The sequence below is a fragment of the Lipophrys pholis genome, assembly GCF_963383615.2.
Source record: "Lipophrys pholis genome assembly, chromosome: 7".
NCBI lineage: Eukaryota > Metazoa > Chordata > Actinopteri > Blenniiformes > Blenniidae > Lipophrys > Lipophrys pholis.
Window position 1 is genome coordinate 26,421,349 of NC_137638.1, and position 11,896 is coordinate 26,433,244.

The 11,896-nt window shown below is 41.2% G+C and overlaps 2 protein-coding genes across 2 annotated transcripts; both read left to right on the top strand.

The window, feature by feature from the left end:
• Window positions 1-1,693: 1,693 nt before the first annotated feature.
• On the top strand, window positions 1,694-7,368 carry LOC308111784 (potassium voltage-gated channel subfamily V member 2-like). Its single transcript, XM_080466809.1, has 2 exons — window positions 1,694-3,159; window positions 6,205-7,368. The coding sequence occupies exons 1-2, from the start codon at window positions 1,828-1,830 to the stop codon at window positions 6,466-6,468; spliced, it is 1,596 nt and encodes a 531-aa protein (XP_080322935.1). The 5' UTR covers window positions 1,694-1,827; the 3' UTR covers window positions 6,469-7,368.
• Window positions 7,369-8,296: 928 nt separating this feature from the next.
• atp5meb (ATP synthase membrane subunit eb) lies at window positions 8,297-10,123 on the top strand. Its single transcript, XM_080467649.1, has 4 exons — window positions 8,297-8,420; window positions 9,114-9,168; window positions 9,545-9,643; window positions 9,811-10,123. Exons 1-4 carry the CDS (start codon window positions 8,385-8,387, stop codon window positions 9,834-9,836), a joined length of 216 nt encoding a protein of 71 aa, XP_080323775.1. The 5' UTR covers window positions 8,297-8,384; the 3' UTR covers window positions 9,837-10,123.
• The last annotated feature ends 1,773 nt before the right edge of the window (window positions 10,124-11,896 follow it).

The window sequence follows — 11,896 nt, forward strand, 5'->3', positions numbered from 1 at the left end:
TAATTCCTTCATTTGATTAATTTATTCACATTTAAAATCCAACCCTCAGGCCACTCATGGCCGTGAGACAGATTTTGGATGGGCTGTACCATCTGTCTTAAAATGTACATTTTATTGTTTAGCTAAAACAAAGTAAATAATTGTGACATTTAATTCCTATGTTTAACTTATGTTGGCAGTATGACCGGGTAGCACACGTACAAACTACGTAATGTGTGGAGTGATCGCCGTTTGCCGTCTGACTCATAATAAATATTGTGTTAAGTGGCACATTTGTCTTAAGTATGGTTAGCTCCTAACTTCTGGCATCAAAAAAAAATCAAAGGAATAATAATAGTTTAATTAGTTTAGTTAATAATTAAAACCAGATATGAAGAGACAATCTTGATTGTCATCAAAAACAGTTTGGACACCCCTGAAACATGAAAATATGAAAGAATATGAAATATCTTGGCACTACATTCACGTATAATGCTCTGTACGTATAAAGCTCTTGCACTCATAGTCATCTTTATTTTCAACTTTGACCCAATGCATCCAGTATAAGTCACTTTTATTTATTGTTTGTAAACAACATTTCATTTTGTAAGGGAGTTGTGCCCAATACTGATTAAACATATCATATCATATCAAGTTTGAATGTTAAGTTTCAATTTCTATTCATTTATTCTTCCCTCTTTTAGATTTTGGCCTCATTCCTTCGTAGGTACCATGTCTGGGGTGACACACTGCCCTAACAAGACTACCTTAAGTCTTTTAACTGTATTTAAATGCCACATCATTGATGAGTTCAATCCTGAGCTCTGTGAGCCACTCAGTGCTGGCTCGCACTTGGAGGGAGAATAAGGGTTTTATTTTAAATGTATGTTGTGGCCCTGGATGCCCTGTTCTCGTAATCAGCCAGGCAATAATCTGATGTCCAATAAGAGGATTCCATGTTTGGGAAACTGTAGATTTTTGTTGAGTAAATGTTCCACCGGGTTAAAAATCCCTCATTCGTTGGAATAACGTGTCATGTTGTTTTACAGCATTGAAGCCGATGGGTTTCACAAGGTTTAACCTTAAAAAAGAAAGATTGCTTTCAGTGCACGCTGCATTGAATCACATCATGTCTGAAGAAACCTGCACCCCCTCCCAATCTGGAAGTAGGCCAATGCTTAAAGCCCTTATCCTCTTTTATGCATCCACCCATCCTCCTTTGTTTCCCCCCACTATAGAAATCTGAAGCCCCTGCAGAATAACAACACAAATAAGTATGAGTCCAAAAAGAGACACCCCACACCAATATATGTATGTGCAAAGTGTTTGTAATCAGTACAATTTATCAGTAAGTAAGTAAATGTTGGGTTATTTAGGCTGATTTCTTTAGAAAACAAGAAAAGACATGCAATCGTATTGCCTGGTCAACCAATAGGACTTCTTGAATAATCTGCAGGGATTTCAAAAAGATTAATGCATGACACGGTGCTCATGCTTTCTGTGAATAAAAGAAGAAAAAAAAACCCTCAAAGGTCTTTAAATTGATCCACATAACACAGGTAGGCACAATGACGTCTTCATTACGTTGTTGTTAAAAGTGAGTGTATTCCTATAGTTGTCATTTGTTGAGGAGCCACACAGGCAACGTCATGTCAGCGCAGCAGCTCAGCAGAGGATCAGAGTATTTAGATGTCCTGTAAGCACGAGGATCCTCTCAGTCAGCAACATTAATGGGGCCATGAGGCATCCTGCTCATGTCCTCCATGCTTAGGTGAAGGGGGTATTAGACAGCAGTAATGCTGGCCGGTCTGAGTGCTCAGTCTGCGGTGTAGCCTGGGGGGCATCAATATGGGGAGCACCAAGAAGGTCAACATATTCAACAGGAGGCAGAGCCTCTTCCCCAACTACAAAGTCACAGATTCCGAAATTAATCGGAGACCCTCGGAGCTCGTTTACCCGCTGGCGAAGGAGAGTTGCGTGAAGACATGGAACTCCATGCAGGAGCTGAGCAGAGACATCTACGACATCTACGCCGAGTACGAAGATGAAGAGGACGACAACGTCGTGTTTGGCTTCTCCAAGCAGATCAATCTCTCCAAGAAGAACTACGTGATCAACATCAACGTGGGAGGGAAACCCTACCAGATCGCCTACAAGATGGCAGCAAAGTACCCCAAGACCAGGATAGGACGCCTGGCCACCTACACAGACCACAACATGAAGCTTGACCTGTGCGACGACTACTCGGTGACCAACAATGAGTTTTTCTTCGACAGGGACCCGGACGTTTTCCACAGCATATTCAACTTCTACAGGACGGGAGTGCTGTGGATCAAAGACGAGTTGTGTCCCCGAAACTTCCTGGAGGAGATCAACTACTGGGGCGTGAGGATCAAGAACACCCACCGCTGCTGCCGCATCTCCTTCGAGGAGAGGCAGGACGAGCTGAACCAGCAGCTGAAGATCCAGCGGGAGCTGGAGGCGGAGGTGGAGATCGAGGAGAACGAGGAGCTGTTTCAAGACATGATCCTGGGCCACGAGCGCCGAGCCATCTGGAACCTGATGGAGAAGCCTTTCTCATCCATCAAAGCCAAACTGATGGCCGTAGCCTCCAGCCTGTTTGTGCTGATCTCCCTGGTGGCCATGACCCTGAACACGGTGAACGAGATGCAGTACCGGTCCGCTGCGGGTCAGCTGAGCGGGAAAACCTACTGGGAATACGTGGAGTCCATGTGCATCGCCTTCTTCACTGCGGAGTACCTGCTGCGGCTCATATCCACGCCTGACCTTAAATCCTTCAGCAGGAGCGTGCTCAACACCGTGGACCTGATCGCCATCCTGCCCCAGTACCTGCAGGCGGTGCTTGAGTTCTTCGACAACCACGATAACTACGTGAAGCACGAGGCCGACATGCAGGCGGTGGGGCAGGTGGGGAAGCTGGGGCAGGTGCTGAGGATCATGAGGCTGATGCGGATCTTCCGTATCTTGAAGCTGGCGCGTCACTCCACCGGTCTGCGGGCGTTCGGCTTCACCCTGCGGCAGTGTTACCAGCAAGTGGGCTGCCTCTTCCTCTTCATCGCCATGGGCATCTTCACCTTCTCTGCCATGGTCTTCACAGTGGAGCACGACATGCCGCAGACCAACTTCACCAGCATTCCTCATGCCTGGTGGTGGGCAGCAGTAAGTGCATGTTTGGAAAGGCACAAATTCCTTCTCATCAACTTGTGGACCATTTTGCTTGGGTCCAGTTAAAGTTTAACCAGGGGGTGTTTTGCATCATCATCATCGGTAGGCCAAAGAATGTGACTATGAATCTGAATTTTGGGGAAACTCAAGAGCCATTTATGATTTTAAAAGTATGTAGAAGAGTGACGGGGAATTGGCAGCCTGCAGGCCACCATCAGCAACATGCTCCCAAACCAACTTCCAAAAACTAACAAATGATTGGCTGCACGGCTCAGGGTAATCATCAAGTTAAGCACAATTGAACGTGATAGAGACCGAAAAGAATTCCATATTACTACGTGACTCTGTTTATCTCAAGCTTAAAAATATATAATATATGCTGGTTGATTAAAATAAGTGAAACGCAGTTAGTCCTTTTCATTAAATTGGCTACTGGAGCTAAATACATTGAAATAAATGTGTTTGTTCGATGTGCTCAATCACAGTTACTCCCTCTGGGAGAGAAGAGGGAATATTTGCAGCTTCACAATGAACAAAGTTACCTGTCTATAATCTATTTATGTAAGTATATCACATATGCATCAAAAATATTTCTATAATCACAATTATCATTATCATTATTCCCAATTCCACGTTTCCTTAGAGTAAACAACCAGGGTCAGATGGAATAAAGCATGTTGTTAAAGATAAAAAATAATATAAATATCAAATAATCTGTGTATAAAGTGTACTACATAAATACAAAGTGCAGCTGAAAGTGCTCAATAGAAATCAGGACAACGAACCATACGTAGGAGGAGAGGCCATAAGAGCTACAACCGGACAAAATGATTTAAAATGGAACACAAGTCAATATTAAGATAGAAGATGCAGGAATGTTGCACAAATCAATGGCGACCTGAAGTTACCTCCCTTAATATAAAGAAGGAAGCTTTGTTCTCTGTAATGCTCACGTGACTCTCGGATGCTGTGTGAACTGACTTTATTAGATTACACCACAGCACTACCTGACTTACAAAACTCATTGAGGTCAGCTGTGCTTCAGGATGCGTCTCCTCTTGCTTTCGCACACATTTGACCTGTGAAGTCAATCAGTAGATCCAAAGTGTAAAGTGTATATTAGCCATCTAATTCAGTCGTGACACCTTTCTCATCTGACGGGATACTTTTAACTACAGAAAGCCTCAACCTCAGTATGTAAGAAATGTTATCATTCAATCTGTCACCCAAAACATTGATTTAGTGAGTCTCCCCTGATAAACCCATTAGCAGATCACTCCCCTCCCTCTGAAAGCTGGTGGGGAATCTTGCTCCTAATCCATGGCCAGGAAATGATAATCCTCTGAGTGATACTGATGGGTGGATTGAATGAGGCTCGATGAGCAAATGTGAGTCATTGTCTTGTTTGGCCGGCTGTTTGCAGGATAACTTAGTGAAGGACAAGAAAAAGACAAGGGACACCCTAAAAGACATTTGTACAGGTTTTGGTCTGTGTGGTTGGGAAACCACACAGTTCTGTTGTTTGGCTGTCAAGCAGGAAGACGTATAGAAATTAAGACATCGTGTCGCCTCTGCATAGGAGGGAGCACATATATACATCGCATGTCGTCTAACAGGCAACATACTGTAGGGAAGGGCAGTGCGTGTATCTACTGCTAAAAGGGAACAGATACTATATCCAGTAAATGAATAATTTAATCAGGTGAATCGACTCAATTGTGTGCAATTAGGCACAAAGTAAAATTACACTAATATGATCATGATTAGCTTTTTTTGTGGTGCTGAAGTGTTTTTGTTTTTCCATTTATACATATACAATCCCTGCATTTCACAGCAAATACTCAAAGGAAAACTGTGGCTGACATAATATTTCCATCAGGTTGTAAACACCATGACAACAAGCAAGGCAGTTGTCTTGTCGTGTTAATATCAGGTTGTGCTTTTCCATGTGGCGAAGCTCAATTCCTCGGGGGCCCTGGAGGCCTGGAGGCCTGGAGGTCAGACTCAGGATTGTAAGTCTGCGGGTTTGAATCTTTTCCGTTCCCACTGTGGGTCCCTGAACAAGACCCATGACCCCTCAGCTGCTCCGCGGGCGTCGCACCGCGGCCGCCCACTGCTCCAAGCAGAGGGAGTTCAGGATAACTATAAATAGGATGAGTTCAGTCATTTCCCCAACAGGGTTGATAAGCTATGCTTTCTTCCTTCTTTTATTTGAATTGATGATGTTTGATACCGTTCTAACATCTATGTTGAAGTAAATGTCAATGTTTAACAGATAGAACTCAGCTATGGCACCTCTACTGATCTATTTGTCTATTTTCTATAGTGACTTTGTTTGAACTATGGTCGCAGTCACACAAATACAGATGAAAAAAACACACAAATTTCAAAGAACTGACAAACCTCGTGCAGAACATTTTTCCAACAGATAACCTGGGTCGGGTGCTAAAGATTTATTTTTCGAAGACATGAGCCAGATCTATGGAGCATGTTGAAGTGACTAGCAGTGACAACCCCCTGTAATAAAGGGAAGAGCAGAATGGACACGCAGGGTTCAGTATTACAGAATGTTCTTCAATTCTCCATTGGGACAGGGTCCGTTTGTTCACTCATGGACTTCTTGTGATATCAGCCTATAGACATAAACCACACATACATTTACACTTTTAATACATTTAGAGATGAAATTAACTGAATTGTGTCTCTGAATTGTGTGACGAAGCTGTAGGAGCTTTAGAAGAACATGCAAACTCCAAAGGCTCTTATGCTCAAACAGAACAACAAAAATAAACATTAAAATCTTTGTAAACTTCTTAAAAAAAACCCAAAGTAGATGTCCTTCTAATCTTTATTTAAAAACAAACAGCCGAACTTCATCAAACCTGAGCACATCAGGCTCATGTGCTGCTCCTCAACACGTTGCAGTATTTCTGGATGTATTTCAACACAACAGGGCTCACAAGGTGCATAAAGAGAGCACTGATTCGCGATGGCCTGCTTCTTCACTCTTGACCCGTCTCTCTCCTCACTTCCCGGCAGGTCAGCATCTCCACCGTGGGCTACGGAGACGTCTACCCCGAGACCATACTGGGCCGCATGTTCGCTTTCGTCTGCATCTCTTTTGGCATCATCCTCAACGGCCTGCCAATTTCCATCCTCTTCAACAAGTTCTCTGACTACTACTCCAAGCTCAAGTCCAACGAGTACACGGCCTCCCTGAAGAAACGAGGGAGGATCCGATTTGCTGAGAGGACAATGACAAAGATTAATGACTGCTTTGGAGGACATTACCACGCACATTGATTATAGTCGTTTTTTTTTTTTTAATGTATATATAATGCTTTAATGTAGATTTTGCAGGAATGCTCAACGTGTGGAAAGGGATTGAAAGGAAAGAGAAGTAATCGGCAGCTTGTATTTTTTACTCACACTCCATCCACACTTTGTCGTGTAAAGTATCAACAGTTTGGGGGTGAGAGGGCGGGATGTGACCGACTGATTTCTTAAAATATCTGTTGGCGTGTGTGAAGAAAATCATTCTTATCTAAATGAGAGGCCTAAAAACTTTCACTCAAGTATATACAACATACAGGATTTGTAGTTGTTATCATATCATAACATTTGATTTAATTTGATACAAGATTTTATATAACACATCTACAATATTTAGATTTGAAATGATTGTGTGGCAGCACATGCATGTCATCTTTGGGTTGAATTAAAGTGTCAAATGGCTTCAGTGAAGTTCAGTTATGGATATGTTTACATGTTTTGGTGTTGTTATTTATTGTGGGGAGATGTTTTCTACCTTTAAATCAAATCATGTTTTAACCAATGTTCAATTATTATCATAAATGCTGGATGGATTCTGGTGTGTATGAAATGTGTATATCGTCACAGATGCAACTCTCACTGCACAATGTACTGTACAGCTTTCTTTACATGCTTTCGTAGCAGTTTAAAGATGTATATATCTGACCAGTAAATGTTTACACCTGGAAGCAACTTCACGGTATTTCTGTTCACAGGAGATCTGACAGGGCCTGCAGGGTTTAGATACCTTTCAGACACTGCTGCTTTTTAAGTTTTCGCGATTCTCAGTTTTGCCTACAGTGCATAGAGTGTGATTTTTTTTTATTTTTTAAATGAAATAAAATGACATTTAATTCGACCCTTTTTTCAATAAAGACTGTTCTGCTCGGGAAAAAAAGTCTGATTGAATTTAATACCTGACCAGCGCTGACCTCTTCAGGAAGACATCAGCAACTGCAACACACTTGTGGCGTTCCAACACAGAATGGTGAGAAGATTATTTCTTTTGAAAATTGAGGCATAAGTAAAGTGTAGCCTGTTAATACAGAAAAAAAAAAAAAACGGACGTCACTGTTTTTGGCTTCAAAGAGGAAAGGTTAAAGGTCAGTGCTCATCTTGACTCCATGTCACTCAAGACAACATGAGCAAGCTAGAAATGTGGGTATAACTATGAATTCAGACTTGAAATCCAACAACCACATGAAGAAAATAACAAAATCAGCTTACTACCATCGGAATCAAATGATTTATGACCGAACAAGATGCATAGAAACTTGTTCAAACATTTATTTTCAGCATGCTGGATTATTGTAACAGTGTGCTTAAAGTCTCAGTAAAAAGTGTGTTATACAGCTGCTGCTCATCCAGAACGCTGCAGCCAGAGTCCTCACCAACACAAAGAGGGATGAAGCACATTACGGCTGAACTGCAGGCCTGTGGAGAGGTTTACTATTAGTGTTCCCAGAATCAGAAGCAAACAGGGTGAAGCTGCTTTAACTTCCTACGTCTCTCACATGTGGAACAAACTTCCTGAACACATGAGGACAGCTGACACACTCATTTCTTTTAAAGCGGGCCTTAAAACATGATTATTTGAAGTTTTCTAATAAGAAAATAGATTTCACTTTATTGCATTACCTTTATCTTAATCGTTTTTACTTTATGTATTTTTGTCTCCTGTCTTTCTGTTCTCAATGTTTTAAAGTATTTCCTTTATTTCCTTATAACGCACCGTTAATTAATGTCCCTTGCCTTGTTGTACTGGATTTTGCCGGTGGGTGGCGGTATACATTAAAAAGCTGCTGTTACACCGAGTTCTCGCGATAAGAAGCAGAGAAGAAGAAGGAGCGTCTCCTCTGCGTCGGTGAAGTGACCTCTGTTGCTAACTGTTAGCCTGCTGTATAAACATGGTTCCTCCGGTCGCAGTATCTCCTCTCATTAAGGTTCGTATCACAAAAGTATCTTTAAAAATGTGTAGTTTTTGTTTTCCTGCTAAAAGACTCGCGTGTCTGAATATAACGACGCGGCGAAGCGTGCTAAGCTGCTAACTGTTAGCAGCGAGCTGCAACGCTGTAATGTTGCTCAAAGCTGTTATTGTAGAGAGATAAATAATTACTTAAATATAATATTCCATTTCTGCCTTATGAACTCTTCACACTGCACTTAATTGCTTTAATATGTTGTGAAGCGTGCATCTGTGAGACATCATGTTTGACTTTGCTGACAGCGAGTCGTTCAATGAACCACGTAGAGGTGAGTTAGTCAATAAATGGTCATTTAACAGAAATCTAATTCTGTCAAGGTGTTTTGTAGGTCTTATTGCTGCTGTATGCTCTTAGTTGGTGTTAAATAAACTCATATCCATTTAAATGATCATTTACGATCCTCGTGTGTTGGAATATGAAAGCAAATATCCAAGTTGGCCATTAGTTGTCGAATACTTCAGGTGTAGTAGAATTTAAGTATCAAGAGCACATGAGTTTGATATGTAGAATAAGTGGGTGCACTAATATAGTTTATTAGCTGATTTATTTTTTTAATTATTTTAAGACTTTTCCTCTTGCATATCCAGATACTCTGTACCCTGTCTTTTAAGATTAACGGTGGTCGTGATTTTTATTATTTACTCCTCACAGACAGCCAGGTATTCAATGTTGATCGCTGGCATCGTCTATGGAAAGAAGAGATATGGTAAGTTATTTCAAGTGCTAAACCTTTGATAAACCGGTACATGATCTGACAGTGTTATTAGAAAAAAAAAAAAAAAAACCCTGATGTATAGGAAAACCTTTTCAATGTCAAAAAGAGGACAAAGTGAGTGTGAGCCATGTTAGGTTAGAGGACATTAAAAGGGTAACACCAAAGTCGTGTAGCAATTTTCTGTTGGTTCGAAACACAACTTAATAACATGAACATTTCACTTAATAGAACTAGATGTGGCAGTGCAAACTAACAAGAATATGCAGCTCGTTGTCGTCACCGGAAAAGAAGGAAATTACTAACTCTTGTTCCCGTTGAATCTCAGCAGATTAAAATTTTTGAAATCCGCCTTTTTTGATTTTCGCAGATTACCTGAAGCCAATTGGAGCCGAGGAGAGGAGGATTGAGGAGGAGGAGAAGATCATCCGTCAAGAGCAGGCGCGCATCGCCAAGGAGCTCGCAGAAGGTATTCCTGCCGGTTGACGTGTCCCACGTTCAGTTTGTGTCTGCATGCGGCAGCGGCAGCGCTCATGAGTTACTGCTGCAGGGATTTTGCTCAACACAATATATTGGATTGTTGTGAAACACATTTGCGCCAGTAAAATCTCATCTTTGTTGCTTTTCTTCTCGCAGCCAACGAAGACACCATCCTGAAGTAAAGCTCGAGGCCACTGTGGGAGGATGTCCACGTCCCTGTGCAGCTTCCAACCTCTTCCTCCTTTTTCTGGAGCGACAACTTTAGATCACAGCCCGTCAAACACTTGTATTTTGTGGACGTGTTCACTGTTACCGCAGGACGCCCCTCATGAGGACCAGATAGATCACCTTTATGTTAGTCACATGATATGAAATACAAATCTTGAACCTGACAATGTGGCTGCACTCGGAACTTGTAAAGCTAAAGTTTGTAATGAAACGATGTTCTAAATACACCAATACATGATCACTGGTGTCTTTCTTTGTTTTCCACCTCCACACTGAGTTAATGAGCATTCTCTTCTCCATCAGACACAACACAGCAGCAGCTGCTGAGGTTCTGCTTCCCTGAAGCCAAAATAAATACACCCGATTTGAAATTGTCCTCCTCTTTGAACCACTTACATGATTTTGTCTTTCAATAAGGTGAAAATCTTTTTTTTTTTAAATGGAACGAAAATACTGTTTTTATTAACCCTTTACCAGGCAAGTAAACAAATTTAGTAACTTCATCTTTAGCTGTTCCATCTAAACTAATGGGTTAACTACAATGTGAGAAATATTAAAACTGTAGGACTTTAGAATTTCTGTAAATAAAGCACAACACTTTGGTTTTATAAACATAAATAATAATATATATACACGCACACAATTTTATTTGACAACTTCCATCAACAGTCCTCGAGAAGTTTGAGACATGGGGTTTAGACATTTTTTTGTAAATAAACTTGTAGGACAATACTGCTAAATATTGCATCATTGAGTGTGAACATATTACTGAAATTCAGAGAGGAAAATCCCAGTTCGGCTCAAGTTTAGAAAACTGACTGTGATGAAACATTGACCTCCATGTAGGAAGTCTAGAGTGGACCAGCGCTCTTAACGTCAGGGGACCTCCCTGTTGGACAGGATAACTAGTGTGTCGTCCTCTTCAGCTGCAGAACAGTTCTGATCTATTCAGACTGGAATATGAACGTCGATGCGTCGGCATCAATATATTTACAGGAGATTTAAGTTCTGTCAGTTGCAAGGCGAGGGCTTCATCAAAACGTGCAGACGACCACTTTTCTTGGCTCCCCACGAGAGCTGCACTGTGGAGATTCTCTGCTGGAACCTTTGCATCAAGCCCGTCTTGGTTCAGTCTCATGCTCTGGCGGCGCCTGGTCGGCCTGTGGGACGCTGGAGAGGAATGAGAACTCATAATGGGAAAACATGTTTTACTGTATGTTTGCATCACTGCCGCTTTGTTTAAAGTTTGATTTTATAAGCACCTTCACCTTTACTGTGTCCCTTGGCTACAATAACAACGTGCAGTTCTATTAGTTTTTTTAAGAGACGCTGTATTTAAATCGACAGTCACTTTGTTCAGAATACTGGAGTACTCTGTTGTGGTTGCTGTAATCCCCAAGAGCCTGAGTGTGGGCGGCGTTACGTCGGGAGCAGTCGACGTCTGAACAGCATGTTTGTTAAATAAATACCTCTGGCAGGCGACTGAGATTTGTTTTCAGAGCTTGGATGTTATTTTTTAATTTGTCAGTCACAAACAATAGAAATCGCTGCTGTTATTGTGATTTTGGACACAGAAGATCCATTATGTCCATCAGTATTTCAGTATTTCATTGTTGACTAACCTCAGAGAAACATGCCTTTATAACTAAATTATACTATACTGTGAATATATTAAAGCATCTTTGAGTACATCAAATTTGTAATTCAATATTTGGTCACCCAAAAGCTCCCAGAACTAACAATTATTAAACTTAAATAGTTAAACTATTAGACTGTATTAGACTATAAGACGCAGTCGAAGGTGGACCTGTGTGTCGAGTTTGTGGGGGGAACTTTAGAGACACATTCAAATTGAAGACGGACGTAGAGGAGATGTAAGAACAACAAACTCAGTATAACAACCAAAGAGTGAAGAATAACAAGAGTCTGTTTCAGCTGCATTTAGTCACGTTTGTTTGTTTCTAACCCAATGTGAGTCTTATAATCTAAAAATAAGTAAACAAAAGCACTAAAA

Bases quoted from the DNA above. Each gene is read 5' to 3' on its own strand.
- LOC308111784 (XM_080466809.1), top strand. From the start codon at position 1,828: ATGGGGAGCACCAAGAAGGTCAACATATTCAACAGGAGGCAGAGCCTC. The intron at 3,160-6,204 runs GTAAGTGCATGT...ACTTCCCGGCAG, and splicing joins ATGCCTGGTGGTGGGCAGCA to GTCAGCATCTCCACCGTGGG.
- atp5meb (XM_080467649.1), top strand. From the start codon at position 8,385: ATGGTTCCTCCGGTCGCAGTATCTCCTCTCATTAAG. The intron at 9,169-9,544 runs GTAAGTTATTTC...TGATTTTCGCAG, and splicing joins CTATGGAAAGAAGAGATATG to ATTACCTGAAGCCAATTGGA. The intron at 9,644-9,810 runs GTATTCCTGCCG...TTCTTCTCGCAG, and splicing joins CGCCAAGGAGCTCGCAGAAG to CCAACGAAGACACCATCCTG.